Raw genomic sequence first — 21,364 nt, 5'->3', positions numbered from 1 at the left:
AAACAGGTGTCCTGCTCTTAGCCTGGCGCGACGGTCGCGCGAAGCGGGCCGGCGCACGCGCGAAGCGTTCGTGCGTGTTGGTCGCCGATCCCAAGCCAAAGAGGAAGCGCCCTCGGGCCTCGACCTTACTCTCCCAAGTCACAACGCCGTTCGGCGGCGCTAGCATCGCGACACTTGCGCCATCTACCGCAATGCGCCGCAACCACCACGACCGCTGCCGGGCTTAGCCACGCGGAGAAGCCGGACTACAGGAGACATGCGGGGAAAACAACATCAGGGGACGCGTGAGAGTCCCGCATCCCCACATCCCCCCAACCTTAAATCACTACAAGCTACGAGCCGCCGATGCACCTACACTGTGTAGACTCTGCACCCAACGTAGATAGCTTTCAAGATACGGCCCGCACGCCACTGCGCAGTACGCAGTTGATGCCAGAGCACAAATACAGTGGGCACAACGCTTCCCGCTATCCCTCCCCCCTCGTTCCCTCGCCGGTGCCTCAAGCGCAACGGAAGAAGGCGCGCTTCCTCCCTGCTTTTCTTTCTTTCAGCGCGCGAGATTTAGACGTGGTCGTCGGCTCCCCTCGCACACTTGCACTCGCACATACGGCGCGCGGCGACGGCGTTATCGCCCTTGGACTGTATACGGAACATCTATGAGCCAAAACCAATTTTAGGGCCGCAACGCGTCATAGACACCATCTTTAGATAGCAAATACGGATCTCAAAAGCCATACTTTTGCTGGCGGAAACCGAAAATACGTCGTAAGTGTCGCCCCCGGCACTTTAGGCCAATGCCATCGTCAAGCAACCGAGCCAAGCGACATGAAAAGTCAAAATGGCCGCTCGGGCCGGCGCGGGGTGGCAGTTCGCAACGTATGATGCGGGAACGGTCCCACAGTTGCGACGTAACAGCGGGGTTCCCATTGCATCGGGTTCTATGGGAGCTGTGCCGGGACCGGCTGGAAACGACATAACAGCCGGGAAAACGCAGCACCCGGGAATGTAACAGCGGGGTTCTACTGTGTATATCAAGCAGTGTTGCTTTATTGACATGATTAGACAGTACATATCAACACTACCAAAAAAAAAGGAGACTAGCGAAAGTGTGTATAATGCCTAATAAGGAAGAAAGACTTTCAACTTTTGTTTGCTCAAAATTACGGCGTATCAAAGTATGAAAAAGGCTTTGTATTCAATCCCCTTCCCCCTCCCATGAAGCATTACCCCCAAGGGTAATGCTTCAAGGACATCTGCAATTGCAAGTGCATTCGGCAGTGAGCATTGTTTAATGTTCTCCCGTGACTACATGCAGATTATATTAACGCCAAGTGATAGTCGCTTTATGTGTCCCTAAATTTTCCTGTCCGATAGTATACGCTCTGAAAAAAGTTTACACCCTTTGAGGTATATCTTCTCCCCGAACAATAATCGCCACCTGTCTTGCTTGTGTTTTCTTTCTTGAAAACTCTGTACTCGCAACTTTCTATTCAAGAATGCTATCTCGCACTGTTAACACATATGCTGTTTGTGATCTGGAAGTACCGGGCATGCAGCATTAAAGAAAGGAAAGGCACGCAAGACAGATGATGACTATTGTTTGGGGCTAAGATAAACCCCAAGGGGAGTATAAGACACGTGGTCAGAGTAGGAATGCACCACACTATGGCATCTCATTGCTTCTGATGAAAAGGAAAGGCGGCCGGAATCTGAAGTTGCTGCCACTTCTGGCATGGTGTGTGTATTATTCCTTTGCTACCAAATTGGGTGACGTATTAGAAATGAGTCAGTTGTGGCCATAAATGTGTTTCCCTGTCTATCTTTCTTGCATGAAAAGTAAGGCTGAGGGGACAGAAGTCTAAGACCTGGGAGGTTGTTTGGGATGATCTCCGTAGCGAGTACTACAAGTACATGGTTGCTGGGCTTGCCTTCATAATGCCAAAAGGAACAGGTGAGTTACCTGCCTTAGACCGTGAAAAGTTTTGCTTATTAGTTACCATCGACATCTCACTGAAGGTTGAGGTGCCTCTTTTTCTCTTTCTTTAATACAGAGGAACCAGCCACTGCGTTAATGGTTGGACTTGGTGGTGGCACACTACCACTTTTTCTAGCAACCAAGTTCTTAAAGGTGGGAATTGACTTTTTGTGGGCATTATCTTCCTTGTAAACTGGCTTACAGTTGCTGTGTTTGCCAGTGTTGATATCACTGAAACAAGTGCTGCCAGTAGGGCAAGCTGACCAACACTCATCAGTAGAAATGCTGATAATGAGTGTGCTGCTTAAGTGGGCCAAATTCTGTGTTGAACCTAAAAAATACAAGTTTGGGTTTGTGTTCATGGAGCTCAGATTTCATTCCAGTTTGGAGAAATCAAAATTTTTAGCAGTTTGCAAACTGGTTCGCAACACTGAACTAATCCGCAAACCGGTTTGACACTTTATCCTCCCCCGTGGCGACATGCTGCACAGTGCTATCGATTTGTCTGCACGATGCATGCACAAGTTTTGTCAGGTGGAGGCAGGAATGACTCCCTGGCTGACGGAAGGTAGCAATTGATGTTTTTACTTGGTTATGAACATGAAGAAGTTTAATGTTAGTATACAGCTGCATTAAGCGTACACGTTAAGGCAGCCATCTTTTGTAGTGGCGTTGCTAGAGTGTGCAGCGTGTGATGGGGGGGGGGGGGGGGCACTTTGATGCGTCCATCCCTGCACTCCCTCTTTCCCACATTTGCTTTTATCATCATCCATACTAAGTACTTGCAAAACAGTAGAATATAGTCCTCTGAGATGTATAAGCAGGTGAATTTGACATTTGTAAATGTTTAATGGTCACAACTGAATGATCTTAAAGTTTCTTTCTTAGTAAATGGCACTATGCAATTTAGCGATATAACATTGCAGATATTTGAAAAAATGTCATGAATATATCCAAAAATTAAGACATTTATTTAGTCTGGTATACAGCATATGCACAGGGATGACAATCGACAAATCTTGAAGAAGAATGATGTAAACTAGTTTCTTTTTATTATTTCTATGCATTGTCCACAAATCAACTATAAAAATATGAGCATATATTGACCATACAGCTATCCAGTGCATAGCTGAAAGCACCTAGCATAAACATAAAATTTAACTGAAGGGTCCAAAAAGGAAAAAAAAACATCACGCTAGAAATAGTTGTTGTTCGCTCGACTATATAAATTTTTTGCTAAAGCTGTGCACCATGCTCGTCAAAGTTGCCTCTTAAGTTAATAGGATTCCACCTTAATTCTGCATAAAAATATCTAAAGTACATAACATGATGCCTAACCAAACTACAACTATATGAAGCCAAGGAGAGCATAGGAGGAGTTATTTGTAGCATTAATTGAAGTGTGGAAATGATAAATAAAGGGAAGTAAAAGTGGCGAAAAAGCAACTTGCCACTGGTGGGAGCCGAACCCACAACCTTCGCATTACACGTGTGACGCACTATCAATTGTGCTATGTCGGCAGCTATTCGAATGTCTACATTCTTGAGTATTTATGTGTGTTTGTAACCTTGGGAAGGGTTAGCCAGTGCCATTCAGGCACACATCGACAGATGTGGAACATCCTTCTTGACTGATGGCACCACATAGTACCTGTACTTTACGCTCGAGCAGGCAGGTGACCAGTAAACCCTTGTAAGCGACCTGAAGGCATCGAACCCGCTGGATTCGAGACTCTAGCTATGAAATGATTGTGAGGAAGGGGAACTGAAGGGCCCAATTTATGTACAGTGGAATCTCGATGATACGATCACGGCTAATACGAATTTCCGGATGATACGAATTTTTCTGAGGTCCCAGCCCAGCCCCATTACTTTGCAACGTGCTAGAGAACGGTTGTTACGAATCGATTTTCGACCCGCGTCGGTTGATACGAATAAACGCCGCCCCACCGACAGCCGCGAAAGAGAACAGCGCACAGTCACGCGCGTTTTACCTTTCTCTTTTGGTGCATAGGTGCGGACGCGGCGCCGGACAGTGCGGAAGCCGCGACTGGGCGGGCGTGAGGAGTTTGAAGCGGTGGTGCTTTTGTTGCTTTTCTTTTTGTCTCTTCGCTCACTGCAGCGGCCGCGCTTCCCCACGCGCAGCCGCCGTAGCAAGCGAAGGTTTGTACGGTCTATCGCTTCAACGGAAACTGAGCGGCGTAAGCACAGCGCATACAAAGGTCAGAGCCGTGTGGAGATCACTTTCAAGATACGGTGCGCGCGACAACACCGACAGCTGGCACAGGCGCCGCCCCCCCCCCCCCCCTCTCCCTCTCTCCCGTGCTACCTTCCCGCTTTGCTCCTTTCGCGTGGGGAGATTGCGTCGCCAGTTACCCTTGCGCTCGGTTGGAAGATAGTAGTAGTGATTTTATTGAAGACAATGACGCTTATTTCTGCTGCCCAATAGGGAGCACGGCGCAGCGTCAAGGTTGCAAGATACGCATTTGGCGCCGTAGCACAGCGTCGCCCTCCCTCCCTCCCATACCCCCACGGCCTTTCGCGCAACGGAAGTCGCGTTTGCTCTCCGCTGTGCGTTCGCTGTCCGTGAAGGCGCGTGTCCCTCGCGCGCTTTCACTCGCACATACGGCGCGCGGTGACGACTTTATCGCCCTTGGACTCTTGCTTCACGTCTCATGCTCCTCCTCCGCATCGCCCTCGTTGATCTCCTCTCCCATTAGTGGGCGCACCTCGTGCTCGCTACCGCCCTTGTCGGCGAGATTTTCCCGCGGAAGCAGCAATTTCGTCTCACGCGGCGGCACTGTAAGCGGTATGCGTATACATGGAGTTCTATGGGAGGGTAAACGGGAGTCGGAAAAAGCCGCGTTGTAGCCAGTTCTGCACTATAAACGGTTACATTATAAGTGGTCTATACTGTAAATGCTTTTTACGTACGTGTGTCTAAGTGAGTTCACCTCTCGACTCTTTAATTTAGCTAGTTTTAATTGTGTTTCGATGATACGAAATTCGGCTAATACGAATTTTTTTCGTGACCCCGTGAGATTCGTATCATCGAGATTCCACTGTAATCACAACCATATGAAGCCAACAAATAATGAAGCCAAGGAACATCATAGGGGAAGTAATTTGGAGTTTTAATTGAAGTATAGAAATGAGAAATAAAGAGAAATGAAAGTACCCCCCCAAAAAAAACATGCCGCCGATGGGAGCGAACCGACAACCTTTGCATTACGCAAAGGTTCTTCGTATAATGTGAAGATTATGGGTTTAGCTTCCACTGCTGGCAACTTGTTTTTTCGTCCCCTTTCATTACCTCAGCACTAAATTTAAATTCACTAAACTAACATGAGTGCTTTCCGTAAAATGTATATGGAGAAAGCATCACCATTCTCGAGACTACGGCAAGAAAAGTGCATGTGAATTTCTTCAGATGTGCCACTAATAAAGTTGTGACCTGGAACGCAAGTGCAATTGTTAATAATTGAAAAAGTTTTCGAAAGGTGTCACAACAAACTCAATGAAAAAATTGGCGTGCGCGTGTCGTGCCCTTCTCGACATGTGACCGCAACTGAGATTTTCACATGTTAGGAGGGGCCCGACACATGACCGCAAAGGCTTAATGTGTTTTCATTATTAATTATTTTTTTCTGTTTTTCTTGTCTTTAATCTTTCTGCATCACCGATGGCCAGCTGCAACTGACAGTTGTCGAGTTAGACCCCGAAGTGGTAGACCTTGCCAGGAAGTGGTTCCTTCCACAGGTCTGCCCCATGGAAATTGGTGTGGAAGATGGACTTAAGGCCTTTGATAGACTCTCCAAGGAAGGCATGTGGCTCTCACATTCTTGACTTGGATATAACTTTCAGCAAAATGTTCAGTGCAAGTTTGCAGCTGGTTATGTATGTCACAGTAGCACAGAGCAATAACATGAATGCATGAAATGTAGAAATTGATTTCACTTGAATGCTAGTCAAGTTGTTCCCTCTAAGTGTGACACGCACTATTTGATTCATTGTCAAAAGTTTGTGAATGCAGGATCTGCAAAAAAAAAAAAAGCTTTCAAGTTTTCGTGAAGCCTGGGCACATAGCCTGAAATTTATACCCTTGTCACACGGTCATTCGAAAGTCTTATGAGCAAAAAGACCTCCCGAAAAAGAGTTTCGCCCGCAAACACACGACAGGGAACAATCTCTTTTTCAGGGGCAGTCTTTTCTGTAAGCGGAGTTCGTCAATCGCTTTTACAGCCGAATAGCAGTAGCCTCGAAACCAGTGGGCAACAGCAATTGTCATATATCAAAGAAAATAAGCAAATTTGTATTTTTGTGTTGCTTGGGGGGTATCGTAAAAAATAATTTTATCTCACGCAGCAGGTGTACTAAACCTAGTAACGTGAGAAAAATAAGCCCAATGTTGCCAGACAAACATGAGCACTTCGCTAGTGTTGCAAACGCTCTTTAAACTACTACAATAAATCTCTACATAAAAAAAAAATCTGGTGTTAAATTTATTTGAAAACTTGTAATACAATAAGTTTTCACTTTATATTTCGAGGTGCATCAGTTTATTTTGGCCGATTTTGTTCAGAATGCTAGCGCCACGCTTTCGGTAACGTGTCCAGGAGGAAACACAAAAAGCGATTGTTGTTGCCATGTGTCTGCTGCGCAACACCTCTTCGTTAAAGTCTTTCAACTTCGTAAAAGACCGCTTACGTAAAAGAGTTTTTGTGTGCTGATGTGACAGAGGTATTAGAGTTGCACTCTGCAGTAGTAGTGTGCAATCAACACAGTGTTCCATTCCTTCAGAGGCTGTATGCCCAAAATGAGCAGAAATTGAGCTTTTTTCACTGAACCTCCATCCCAATAACTGTTTATGTTAATGGTGCGTGAGGTGTTAATGCAACAACTTAACTACATCGGTAATTGAGTGTGTCATTAATTGAGCAATTGATTTTGCAGGGTTAGCAGAAAGTGGCGGGAGGATGTTTTTACTGTTCATTTTTATAAGTGCTTCATATTTCGGTTTGCTGTCGTTAGTAATGTTAAAAGCGGTGATGATTGGAGAAGAAATAAACAAGCTTTGAAGGGTGTGATCAGGAGTACTTTTACTTCGCAATGTGAATCCTAAGCAAAATCTAAAAACTACCCTGCATGCAGTAAACTTCCTGTGATTCAGTCATCACGTAATGCCAATTTTGCCTGTCTTGTTGGGCTCAATTTAATGGAAGCATAGTGCTTGACATGAGGACATAGACAAATTTGGCAAATTTCATCTGTCATGCAACAGAAGTTTGAGCTGTAGACGACCTAGAGGGAACAAAAAATTAAGATGTAGAAGACATTTTAGTGTGAAATGGTGCTCACTGAAATATTTGTAGCACCAGATAAGGATGTGGCAACTAAATTTAATGGTAATGAAGATGAAAGCAGTGGTAGTAGGGAGATGATGAATGCATGGGATAAGATACAAATGTATGGTGCTAAATAAATTTAAAAAACAGAAAAACATTGCACGCTTACATCTACTTAGGTAGTGTATTAGTAAGAGGGTTCATGGTGTTTGAAATGTCGACTGTGGGCTATACCAACGAAGTTTACACATTGGCAGTGCTAGTGAAAAGTGCGCATCAGAACTTCTTTGCCAACTACACATTTCCAGAGCTGTCTTTTTGAATTTGCACGAAGTGAACATGATCTGTTGTGGATTTAGCGTGTCTTTATTGTGCTCACTTATGCTCGACTCGAGTTTTGCCCAAGCCGCTCCCACGCATGTACATTTCTCTTTTGTGCAGCTTGCATTCTATAACAAAATTTAATACGTAAATAGGTAGTTATCCAAAATATGTGTACCAAATGTTAGACTTTTGCATCAAATCAAGGATGCTGTAGGTGTTTAATGGCAAGGTAAGAACTGTGCTTTTGTGCATTTTTTTTTTTTATTATTGCTCTCTCTCTTGTTGGGTAATGTGAGGCTGTTGAGGAAACATAATCTTTAAATATCTACTTCGTGTGGTGACCGTTCTTTTGTTTTATTCTGTACACAGGCAGAACATTTGACCTTGTCTTCCTTGATGTGGACAATAAGGACTTGTCAGAGGGGCTCACTTGTCCACCAGCACAGTTCCTGACAGAGCAGACATTGAAAGAACTAACAGCTATCACTAAGTGCACGGGCAAGTTTTATAGGATTCTGTATTTTTTGGCATTTACTTAAGCAGCGTGTGGTTGTGTGATGTTGTGTGGTTCATGCATTATCCTGTTTTTTAAAATGGTACTGGTAAAACGCCATAGAAATATCATTAGGTGGCCTCCACAACACCTTTTGAGTATCTCTAGAGTGTACTAGAACATGGAGAGTGTCCAGAAAGGCTGCACTTTCAATGCATTGAAAGTGAAGCCGAAAGAACATAACACCATTGGGGGCGTTGCGATCAATAGCACACATGCCACCATGCTGCAGAGGTAGAATGCCTGCTTCCCATGCAACAGACCGGGGTTTGAATCTCAGCAAGACGTAGTGTTTTTCTCCTTTTTTAATACTTTATGCACTTATGTTTTTATTCTTTCTACTGCTGCATAATACATGTGGAAAACAGGCTGTTTCCGTTCGCTTATCTTCTTCATCCACGCCTGACTATCTCCTGATACGTTCAAGTTCTGGTCTCTCTGCTTAGAACGATTCGTACGTTTCATTCCTGCATGTGCGGCATCCCATAGCGCGTATTCATGCACTGAATGCACCCGAAGAGAAAAGTCTCCCATCGTTGATGGTATGCACGATCCATGCACTCCAGTAAATATTTTGAAAAGTCAAAGTACTATGTCAATAAAGAAAGGTTGCTGAAGAAAGCTATTCTCCACTGTTAATTAATGAATTACACCTACCCTCCGTACACATCTCATTCACATGCACTTCGTTTATGCATATTACCATGTCCACAGTTTTGTTTATAATAATTAGCAAGAATGAAAGCACAGGCACAGTATCGCTTCTTTGGCGGTATTCGAACTTGCGCCGTTTCGGTGCGTCAATCGCTTCGGAAAGCACAGCCAGTGAAGCGAGCGAAGCCTGTTGAGCCAGCGTTGGCGGTGTTTCGTATGCGTGCGCGTCTCAGAGGCCATGCTTTGGTTGAGATAGTTTTGTTGATCCCCGTGCGGTGGCGCAGCAAAAATGCTCGCTCTCTGTCAAAAATCTGTATTTTGTTATTATTCCTGCAAGTTCTGCTTGACTTTTTATTGCATTGCAGAGCAACAAAAGCAAGTATTAACTCTTTCCGTACCGTGCCCATTGTGCATGGTTAGCCCTCTATCAATGGTTTGAAACGCCGCTTTCGAGACCTTCTGTGCCGCTCACGGACATACTGCGCTATCGGAGGAGGAGAACTATATTTTAGTTTTCTAAGTAGTTCACTTTTTTCCCGCTAGGTGGTGATTTTTAAATGCACTCCGAAGTTTCACAATCGTCAAAGGAGAACAAAAAAAAAAAAGCACCGCCCACTATCGATGGTTTGAAACGCCACTTTTGAGACCTTCTGCACCGCTCACAGACACATTGCGCCATCGGACGTGCAATAGGAGAAACTATATTTTTGTTTTCTAAGCAGTTTCAATCACTGAGCGGTGATTTTTAAACATGCTCCGAAGTTTCGCGATCGTCAAAGCAGATCGCAAAAATGTCCGGCTCTGGAAACGGCGCGCACGCTTCCAGAGATCGCAGATATCGCGATTCCGCTGCCTCTGCGGCTGATCTTATCGACACATCGAATAGCTGCAAGTCAGAGGGCGCTGACTTTTCGTCGGACTTTGAGTCTGAAAGCGACAACGACGCAAACCAGCCTGGAACATCGGCGGCCGCAGCCCGGCGCGCCCAACTGTAGTGCTTTTGAGCTAAATTTTTGTAGTGAAATACCTGTTCAATCAATTTTTTCGGAGATACTAGTGCCTAATAGATGATAATACATTTTATACATCTCATAATTTTCGTAACATCTTTTTCTTAGTAGATACAAGCGTGTCTTTACAAACCTTGTTAAATTTTATCGCATAATCTTGATTTTAACAATTTATAGCTTTTTTATTACGTGCATCTCGTTAATAAAACTTTTATGCGCGAAAAGTGCATTCGTTTTGCTTTCTGTTTATGTATTACATTATATATTGAGTGCAGTAGTTCCTTCAGAAAAAAAAAACAGGAAAAAGATAGTATAAAGAATAAAGACAAAAGCGTATAAAGTATTAAAAAAGGAGAAAAACACTAGGTCTTGCTGAGATTCGAACCCCAGTCTTTTGCGTGGGAAGCAGGCATTCTACCTCTGCACCATGGAGGCACCGATCACAGCACCCTGAACGCGGTTATGTTATTTTGGCTTCACTTTTAGAAGCTCGTTCTGGGCACTCTCCAATTCTAGGTCACTCTAGTATCAATAAATAAGCCTGCCTAGTCACTGACAATACAGTTAAACCTGCTTATAACGAACCTCCATATAACGAATTCCTGGATATAACAGTTTTTCTATTCCCCGCCATTTCTCCATAGAAGCACATGTATTTGAAACCTCTACGTAACGAAGTGGCAGCAGGAGACCCCCTCGAAATAACGAATTTTCCCCACTGACAACCTAGAGATTTCGCCCCAAATTTTGTCATTTTTGCGCAAACAGCATCCGGATAGCACCTTCTCCGCCGCAATGGAATGCGTGCTTCACGCTTGGCGCGCTCGAATTCACGGCGACTGCGAGGCGGGCCTGCATCCCTCGATGTCACAAAAGAGCGTGTAGTCTGGGCGCACGCCGCGTGTCACGCAAGCCAGCGAAAGAACACGCCCGCCCCGCGGCAACTTCAATAGAGGGGGAGAGCGCATACGCTTCAAACGGGCGATGCGGCTAGCGGCGTCTAGATGTCTAGAAGAACATCGCCGAAGTGACGGTAACCAGAAAGAGAGAGAGAGCGCGGGCGCCGAGGCACCCTCTTACCCGGTGAGTCGAGAGAGAAAGATTAACTACAGCGTGAGCTGCGCTAGAATGCCATCGTGTCGCTCGCTCTTTGTTTCCGACGCCTCGTGCTTGTGTGAAATGACACACGTCCACTTATCTACCTGATATGACATTCCAAGGATGAGTGCTTCGATGAAGATACGCAAGATATTTACTCTTGAGGACAAAATGGCCATCTTGGATGCCATTTCTGGAGGCCAAAAAAAGAAGGATGTAGCTGCCAAATTTGGCATCCCAGCTAGTTCTTTGTCCACAATTTTAAACGCAAAAGATGCGATTCGCAGCGCTGTGGAGTGTGGCACGGACGGCAAGAAGAAGTTGAAGTCATCAACATACCTCGACAAAGCTGTGTTCACATGGTTTATGTACATGCAGGCACGAGACGTACTCATCAGCAGCACTGTTTTGCAGCAAAAAGCAAGGGATTATGCTTGCATCCGGGGCTGCGATGATTTAAAAGGCAGTAACAGGTGGCTCGAAGGTTTTAAACGCAGGTACGGGATCGTCGGCAAAGTGATCAGTGGTGAGTCCTCCTCTGCGGATAGCGATGGCATCGACTCATGGATCCAACACAAGCTACCAGGTATTTCGGAGCGCTGCGAAGCGTCGGATTTGTACAACGCTGACGAAACGGTGCTTTTCTACGAGTTGCTTCCGAACCGTACCCTTACACTTAAAGGAGACGTCTGCCACGGCGGTAAGCAGAGCAAACGTCGTTTGACTGTTTTACTGTGCGTAAATTCAGACGGAAGCGACAAGCGAATCCCGCTGGTCATCGGCAAAAGTGTCCGACCTAGATGCTTCAAAGGAACCCACAGGATGCCTGTAAAATATGTGGCAAACACGAAAGCTTGGATGACGCGTGACATATTTAGTGAGTGGCTGACGGAGTTCAACAATGACGCCAAGAGGCAAGTACGCAAGATTTGTCTATTCATAGACTATTGCACTGCGCACCAGATTGATGGGCTCGAGCTCTCCAACATTTAACTGCAGTTTTTACCCTCGAATTGCACATCGCTCATACAGCCCCTTGATAAAGGAATTAAGAGTGTCAAGTGCTCATATCATCGGCAACTAATCCAAAAACTGCTCCTGAACATTCGTCTGCAGCGAGATACGCAGGTAGTCATTCTACAAGCAGTTGAGATGCTTGAAGCGTCTTGGCGAGAAACAACCGCTGAATTTGTTGCGAACTGCTTCCGCAAGGCCCGTATATCAACAGAGGTTCAGGTGGTTCAGGCTGAGGAAATAGACGCTGACGAGGAGGAGCCTTCATGCCCGCTCAATCTCGCCGAATCTTGTATCTCGCTGCGTACGAATGGAGGAGTCCCGGACGATGTGCAGATTTGTGATTTTTTATATGCTGACAACTGCGCTGTCACAACTGAGGAGATGGCGGATGAGGTTCTGGCAGAAACTATCCGAGACCGCAGTGACGACAACGGACCTTGGGAGGACGACTCGGCAAGCGCAATGCCCTCCGCGAAGGAGGTGCTGGACGCCATCGACCTTTTGCGCTGCGCCGCGGGCTCGCTGGACGATGACGGAGCAGCATTGTGTTCATTGATGTCGTACGAACGGTCAGTGCTGCTGTTCATCATGAACAAACAACAAAGCAAAATCACACAGTTTTTTTACCGCAAAATAAATGTTTTGGGTGAGCTCTGCCGTCTGTTACCCTTTTGCTTACTTAAACTATTTCTTTTTCGAATTTTCGTGCCGAACCTGCATTTAACGAAATCCTCTTTATAACGAAGTTTTTCGGGAATTTGTCAATTTCGTAATATCCAGGTTTAACTGTAATACGATGAACATTCATAGCCTAATGTTTTGATGTGATGTAACTTGTGCTGGCATGTTGAGCTTGCACACTGGTGCACATACTGTGTCTTTCTTTTTTTTAGTTCAAAATGAGTTTTAAATATTGCATAGTGCGTATAGCGCAATTCGGTTTATTCAAGTGAATAACCTGAAGAGGTGCATAATACTGGAATGATAAGTTGCGATGTCTGGGTGACGAATCTAAAATTCTATAATTGAAATTTTAATTACTCACTTTTAGGCTCATGTAATTGCAAAACCAGCCTTTGGCAGCGTTTATATATGTAGCTCACTCCTGCTGCTGCTGCACTTACCTCTTCCCACGAGCTGATTCCGATTGCAGCTTGCGCAACTCTCAATTGTACAGTCAACCACAAAAGTTTGCGGACCACGCGAGCGCGTGGCCAAGAGCCTCTTCGCGACACTTCCGCTACGTCACCAGGGATCGACAGCAGCGCTACGTTGAAGACGCATCCCTCCTTAAATCTATGGCCTGTCTATTTTCGCACTGTGCGCAAATATTTTCTACCTATCTCTTTCAACGTGACGCGCTCTTTGTTAGCCAGGGCTACTTGCTTATATTTTGAGAGCAGAATATCAGTACAAGTAATCAGACAGCGTATTCTTCGGCTGTTATCAGTTCTATTTTCGCGTAGCCATGCTGTTTTTTTTTTTTTTTTCGTGAGTGAGCGGTGAGGCAGCCATGGGACACAGATGCTTAGTCAGTAGGCAGAATTTTTCCGTTCCTCCCCCATCGCTAAGTGACAGTAGCGGCCGGGATTTGATCGCCTGCGCCCAGGTTTTGCTGCGCAAAGCCCCAACCACCGCGCTGCTATAGTGGTTACATTTAGAAAAATAAGAAATAATCGGGTGCGATGACTCTTTTTATAACCCTTTGCGACACGGCGTCCTCGTTTGGGGACTCGAACTTCGGAGGCGCGTCCCACGCCACGTGTTTCTTCAAATAACCTAAAACTCAGTGTGCACATTCGTGTCCGCTTCCTGATGGGACAACTAGCGGTCAGTTAACTTCATTGTCCTGCGTATTGCTGCAGATGATCACTTTGCTGGAGACACTACCATGTTAGACAATCGTTCGACGTGCCGCGTTCCAAGACCAACGTCAAGAGTATTTTTTTTCTCCGGTCGACACGAATACAACCGAAAAAGCAAGTGTGCATGCGTTTCGGGCCTAATAGTTGATTCTTTTTATGCAAGCATTGAAGCTGACGGATTTCAGAATAATTAGATAATGAGTTATACGCTAATTAATTTTTTTTACTGAAACTCGCACAAAACAGCACATTGCTTCGTCTTCTTTCTTGGAATGTAATAGTGAGCGTCTTGAAATGATGCCATGCGCATTTGACGCATTTGCAGACAGTGCATCATAATTCGTGTCTGAAGGGGATGAATTTATTCACAAGACATTTACAGAAGTGTCATGAAACATAGGTCTCTCAATGATCTAGTAGGAAGTGAAATGTCCGCCGTTTTCTAGCACCTTATTGATGCGTGTGGGCATCGACTCGTACAAAGATTCAGTAATCTCCGGTCGACCGCGCAGGCTTTCCCATTCTTGTGCGATCGCTTGCCACAGCGTATCGGCCGTGCGGCCGCGGTTGGCTCGTGTGGACAGCCGTTTCTTCAACATGCCCCAGACATTTTCTATGGGATTCAAGTCGGCGCCACATGGAGGCCACTCAAGCTGGCAAACAGCATGTTCTTCTAGCAATGACTGGACGATACGTGCTTTATGGATCGGGCTGCGGTCGTGTTGAAAAAAATAGCAGCCGTCGCTGAAGGGACCGTCCAGCGCATACGGAACGAGGTGTCTAGTGATGACGTCGCAGTACCGTGACGCAGTGAAGGGCCCTTCCAGACGCACAAGGGGACCAAGGCCATCTTTGCTGATTGCTCCCCACACGCTCACGGAACACCGTCCACTGGATAGAACACTCTGTGTGTAATTAGGCAGATATCTGCAAGAAATAGCATACAATTGGGTTCCAGCGGCGCGTCTAAAAATGTTGTGATTCCTCTTGCGTATGAACTTTATAATGCTGTTATAGAGTTGCAATAGAAAACGTGCAAACATCATTAGATAGTACTGAAAGACCCACTGGCAGCTTTTAATTAGCTTCAGAGTAAGTAGTACTATGAAACAATCGTTAATGTTTTCAACATAATACCACTACAGAAAAATCTCGTAATGTCCAAAAGCTCATTTTACGTGAAACATGTTGTGATGCAGAATTAGCTTCGTGAATTAACTGCCAATACACTGTAAACACACCTGCAGTTTAGTGGACGCCAAACCCGCTTCCGTTGGTCCCAGCGCGTGGAAAAAGTTGACTCGTCGCTAAAGATGACATCGCCCCATTTCTCTGTTGTCCAATCTTTCATTGCTGTAGCGAACATGAGTCGTTCTTGTAGCTGGCTGTCTGAGAGGCAGGGCTTCTGTGCTGCTACGAAAGACTGCAGGCCAAGCTCACTCAGCCTTCTTCTTACAGTCTCAGACGATACCGTGAGTGAGAGCGCTTCTCGGATATCCTCTGCACTTTGAAAAGGATCAGCCACGATGGCGGCCGTAATCAGGCGGTCCTCTTCCTCAGTCGTGGCCCTTGGACGCCCACTGCGCTCCATATCTCTGAATCTGTCATCGTCGCGGAAAGCTTGAATAATCCTATTCACGGCAGTCCGGCTCCTGTTGGTTTGGCGGCAGATTTCGTGCTGAGGTATTCCCTCTATAAATAAACGCACAATGTGCCTTCTTTCGTCAAGTGGAACACGCAGCGGCATCTTTCCAAATAGGCAATCACCACGTGGCCTGAAGCAAGTCTACTGCGTTTTCAGCGACTGATGCGAAGATGCGCCTATGTGTGAAAGAAAATTTTCTATGCATCCGCTTTTTCTTTATTTTTGATGACAGTGAAACACCTCCCTACCCTTTCTCTCAAGACGCAGAAGCAGCAACACTCATTGGACCAAGATGCTGCCAACCAAAGTGCGCCAGTAAACGTCGCGTAAAAAAATCGTCGCAGCGCTTCGTGAAACTTATCTACCCACTGGCACACCAGTCGACAAAGGTTGCAGTGATTGCTCCGATACTGCTATCAAGCCAGATATGTGGCGGTCTTATCGCAGACAGCGCTCTGCGTCAACACAACGAACTAACAATGTCATGCACGGGAATAAAAAATTGACAGGCAGGCGAGTACCAAGAGGGCTCATATCCGGGAGAGCGCCCCTGTCGCCGCTAGGTGGCGTACCGCTAGGTGGCGCGGATAGGCAGTCTGGCACGCGCTCGCGTGGTCCGCAAACTTTTGTGGTTGACTGTACATGTAGTCACTTGAGTAGCAGGGGCAAGACCGACCACTTTATCACGCAATATTGTGAATTTTTACACCACCCTGCTATGTCACAGGGCGGTCGCACTGCAAGTCATGCTTCGCAGTGCCACATGTGTAATTGGGTAAATTGAACGAATAATTTGATGCCAGTTATGGCCTACATGGGCATTTTCAAATGTAATAATACGGAACTAGTTTGTTATGGCAATTCACTTCAACTTTACAATATGAACATGTGCCGTAACTGTTTGTAACTAAGAAGTTAATTAACATAATTAGTTTAGTGAATGGATTGCTGTGTCTTTTTCCTTTTTTTCAAATAATGTCTGCCTGCACAGGTAATTACCATATTTCCCGGTGTATAACCCGCAGGTTTTTTTTTTTTTTTCAAAATTTTTTTCGGTGCGTCTTATATGTATCTATTTTTCTTTTTTGCAAACTGTAAAGGAACTCTCGTTGATGCTAATTAGTCTTTCTTTAACTATTATGACAGCTCGATGCAAATGTGTCAAATGTAATAACGATGAGTCAACCTCCCAAAACTAGTTCCATAACAAAAAAAACAAAAAAAAAGTCAAGAGAATGAAAAGAAAGCAAGAAAACGCGTCGCTTTGCGAGTTCTCAAATTACGGAGGCTGCGCGAGTCTCGGAAGCTACAAGCGGTGAGCTAAAATGGCAAAAGATAGTGACAGTTGCGTTGCTTGCCCGACTGGTTTGGCGTTCGGCACACTGGGCAGATTCCAGCCAGTCGCCATTTGCAGCTTTCTTTGGTTGGGTTGCTTGCATCACTGTCGTTCACAGTTCGCCTGCAGTATGCCACCTACTAAACGAGAGCTACACAGCGAAGGTTAATTTGACTGCTGTAGAGTATGCAAAGGAGCACGGGAACTGGGCAGCAGGCCGTCATTTCGATATCACAGAAAAAGTCGCAGTTTCGCCCGAAAGATGGAAGCATCGATTGCGATAGCAAATTAGCAGAGAGCCATACGAAGTAAGGATAGTATTTTTATCGGCCGTATCGACTTTTAAACCTTCGATTGCTAACTAAATTAACAGGCATGGTGTCAAGCGTACAGCAAACATGAACAGATCACACTCGATGACCGTGGACACTGGCTGTCAAAACGCTGGCATGAGGAAACGTGGCAGCACCAGCAAGCGAAGTGACCTTCGTGTGGTCTATCGTTTCAACGCAAACTGAGCGCCGAGAACACACAGCACGCACAAAGCTACGAGCCACGGACACACCTAGACTGTGTCCCCCATTGCAGATTGCTCTCAAGATACGGCTGCGCGACCGCACACAGCCGCAGTAAAATTTGGCACTTCATAAATGTTCTTACAGAGACTAGTGCTCCGAGATGTTATAATTGTTAAGTACGGCATTTCACAATATTTTTCGAACCACACATTGTAAAGTTTCTTCGTGGCAAGTGCGTGAATATAGGTGCATCTTATACACAGGTGCGTCTTGTACACTAATTTTTACTTAGAAAGTTGCGAAAAGTATCGGGGTGCGTCTTATGTACACCAGAAAATACGGTATTCTGAAGTGATGTAGTTCGAGTAAATCTTGTAGGCTTTACTTCTTTTCAAAATGTTCGAAGTTAAAGAAAACACTGTGTGCTACTCATTTATTACCAATATGGGCAAAGTCATATTTTCTTGCAGTTGGCCTTGAAAGGTAAAATTAGAATTAAATCAGTTTTAATTAATGGGAGCACTGTTGTGGCTACTCACCCATCTAATATTAGTCTGGCAAGCGAAGGGATAAATAGTAAAAAAAAAAAAAACGTGCTTGAAACAGTGAGGTGGTCCTCTCCTAAAATATTCTGTTTCGAGTTAAGAAAATCACCCATTATAATAAAACAAGGGGGGGGGGGGGGACAGATGTTTGCATTATTGTTGTCTGTGCGCTTTACACCATGGAAGCCAAGCTGCTTGATAATGTGCAGCCAAATGGATGCCTGTAATTTGTTTTGTTCATAGCCACGCATATGTGCATGCATGTCCCTTTATTCACCTCCTGTGTGTGTGCGTGTGTGGTGTCTGTCTGTCTGTCTGTGTGTGGAGAGAGAAGCAAATTGTTGGTAGTGTTGGCCATTTCTCTTTTTTTTTAATGGTCTGTTTTGCAACTAGGTGTGCTATAGTTGATAGCGATATTTTTGTACGTGAGGAATTCTTGGTTCAACCAGCTGCACTATGGCACTTATGACATTCACATAATGATATTAAACTGCATAAGTTCTCACAATGGCGCATTATCATCAGCTGTGCTTCATTTATCTCTCCAACTTTGACAGGTGCTGTGGTGATAAATTTTGTGTGCCGCAATGAAGCTCTGAAGAAAGAAGTGTACCAAAGGCTGAAGAATGCTTTTTGTGCAGTTTTCGTCCAGAAGATACCGGACAATGTTAATGAGGTGCTTTACTTAAGTAATAGCAAATGTGACACAACAATGAAGACATTCATCAGTAATGTGGAGCAACTCAGGAACACCATGGAGACGACCAAGAATGCTAACATAGCTGACCTTATGGACGGATTAAATATTGTGTAATACTGTTTTGCGCAAAACTGTGCTTTTCTATCCTTTCACATCATTACATATGCAACCGTATGCTGGTTTAGCCATAGCACTGTGATACAGTGTAGCCATGATGCAGAAACACAATTTTTTTCAGAATTTGATAGCTTTGTGTAAAAACAGCTCCACCTCTTTTACTGACCTACTACTAATAGGTAGGGACATTGTGGTTCTTGGCCACAACCCAAAGGTCTCTTGGATGACTAGAGAATTACTACACATGTCCAGTTGCATTTCCAGATTGAGACACCTAAAGTGTGCAGGTGACATCCATGCTACAGCACAGTTTCATATTATTAAGGAAGAATATCGCGCTAAGACAAAGAAAGCCAGTGGTTTTTACTATAATGTTACCTTAACTAACTTATTGTGCAGTAACCCTAGAAAATTTTGGAGCTCAACATTTCCTAATGTAAGTTCTAGCAATACTTTCATTGTTAACAATGTGCCCTCTAGTGAACCTAAGCTAATCGCCACGGCATTTAGCGTGCATTTTCAGTCTGTTTTCACAATAGACAACAGCAAAATTCCTTCTTACAGCAATGATGTGTATCCCCCTATTGAAGGTGCCTTTGGCTCAGAGGAAGGTGCTCCATGATCCTGAACCTTGACATGAAAAAGAGCTGTAGCCCGAATGAGATTGCCAATACTTTTCTGCATCGTTATTCTCTTTGGTGTTGTCGCTACGAGATGCTTATATTCAAGAAATGGAAAACGGTAATAGTTACAGAGGCGTACCAACTATTTCTCGAGTGGGGGGGGGGGGCAAACCACAGATCAGACTCTCGCTCTCTCCATATATATATATATTTTTTATTACTATTATAATAAGTGAAAAAGCCTGGAAATGCATCTGTCAGGTATTTTTATTTGTAATAATAGACCTATTTCTCAAAACACATGGTGAACCATTGAGGCGCGAAAAATTATTTGAATTTGCATTTATTTCTTGTCGCTATAAAATCTATATGTGATGCAGGGACAAATTGCATTGAGTGTCCAGAGGTCCCTGATCCAACCCAGTAGCAGCAGTGCAGCTCACAAAAAAAGATGCACATTTGTTGCTGTCAATTTTACTAATTAAACAAAGAATTGTACTTGGTGTTTAAGTCTACAGCATAAATGTGTCGCTAGTTAAGGTAATAGTACTGTTGAGGTTATACAGAACGAAGTACAATCAACCTAAATTACTCTCAATACTAAAAAGAAAAAGACGGCAGAAGTGTGCGAACTTGGTGAATTACAACCAGATTTTTAGTGAAGCTGGTTTTTCTTTCGAACAGCTGCACTAAATGTTTCAGTTTCCTGTAATTACATCGCATACTTTGAAAAGTTACCCGTATATTAGTGCTCCGTTTTAACCCTTCTCCCCGTGTAATGCTTTGAAGCACTTCTTGCTGGAAACTTCAAAAAAAGTAATTCATCAATACACATTACTTCATCAGAAAATTTCATTATCCCAGATATAAACAAGATGCCTTGTTTAGCTCACCGAGGACATCGGAGAAGCAACCTATACGCATCCCGTATGGTGCACGGGAACAAATGGGAAAACAAGGGTTTAGTAATTATCTGCAACACTTGCATTTAAACCAGGAAAGTGAGATTTTCGCAACGACACTGCTTTCAGAATTCTCCTTATTTTCATGGAATTTCAAGTCCATATCTAATGCAATTGTTTTAGGAGTCGGGGAAAGCGGCGTTATGGCACCCTGGCACACTTCAATATGTAACTTTCTACAAAGGCCTGCAATGAACCTACACAGAAAAATGTCGCGGCTTTGCTCGAAAAGCGAAGCATCAATTGCGATAGCAAATTAGTAGAGAGCTGTTTGGAGTAGGGATAGTAGTTTTATCGGCTGCATAAACTTGGACACATTTGCTTACTAACTGAATTAACAAGCGTGGTGTCGGCGCACACAAGCAAACATGAATAGATCACACTGAATGTCCGCAGACAACGACTGTCAAAACGTTGGCAGCAAGTGCAGCCGTCGCAGCGGGCGAAGGTTCATGCGGTCTATCGCTTCAACGGAAACTAAGCGGCGAATGCACGGCGCATACGAAGGTCAGAGCCGTGTGGAGATAGCTTTTAAGAGACGGTGCGGGCGACCGCCACAGCGGGGCAAAGTACAAACGCAGTTGTTGGCAGAGTAGAAGCTGCCGCCCCCCACCCCTCCCTCCCGCGCTGCCTTCGCGTGAGAGATTGAGTGGCCAGTTCCCCTTGCGGCCTGCTGCAAGATAAGCGTTTGGTGCCGCAGCACAGCGATGCCCCGCCTCCCTCCCTCCCATATCCCCATGGCCTTTCGCGCCACGGTCGCATTTGCTTTCCGCTGTGCATTCGCTCTCTGTGATAGTGCGCGTCCCCCGCGCGGCGACGGAAGAAATCTGGTTGAAGTGTCTATATAATTGCTATCGCAATAAAAACATTTATCACTCGTCACTCAGGATGTTGTTTGTACTTCGAATAAATATTAATACTGTGTCCCGCATAGTTTACTGAGGATACCGGGATCAACAACTAAATGCCGTGTATAAAGCATAAAAACTGGGGCAAAGCGAGTATTCGGTAGCGGTTTTTCGAGTACGTAAGCAACCACCGCAGTTCAGATTTCCGGAACACGTCACAATAAGGTGG

The 21,364-nt window shown here is 44.9% G+C and overlaps 1 protein-coding gene across 2 annotated transcripts in view; it reads left to right on the top strand.

Annotated features, from left to right (window-relative positions):
* LOC119436685 (eEF1A lysine and N-terminal methyltransferase homolog) overlaps positions 1–18,716 on the top strand; it is a 56,519-nt gene extending 37,803 nt beyond the window's left edge. For both annotated transcript variants that reach the window (XM_049659662.1, XM_049659656.1), the window contains 5 exons: positions 1,838–1,951; positions 2,052–2,128; positions 5,666–5,802; positions 8,018–8,142; positions 18,443–18,716. In XM_049659662.1, coding sequence (XP_049515619.1) covers positions 1,838–1,951; positions 2,052–2,128; positions 5,666–5,802; positions 8,018–8,142; positions 18,443–18,699 — 710 coding nt within the window. In that variant the 3' untranslated portion in view covers positions 18,700–18,716. The remainder of the gene's footprint in view (positions 1–1,837; positions 1,952–2,051; positions 2,129–5,665; positions 5,803–8,017; positions 8,143–18,442) is intronic.
* Positions 18,717–21,364: the final 2,648 nt, after the last annotated feature.

This window comes from Dermacentor silvarum, chromosome 1 (genome assembly GCF_013339745.2).
Source record: "Dermacentor silvarum isolate Dsil-2018 chromosome 1, BIME_Dsil_1.4, whole genome shotgun sequence".
Classification (NCBI taxonomy): domain Eukaryota; kingdom Metazoa; phylum Arthropoda; class Arachnida; order Ixodida; family Ixodidae; genus Dermacentor; species Dermacentor silvarum.
This window is presented reverse-complemented; position numbering and strand designations above follow the sequence as displayed.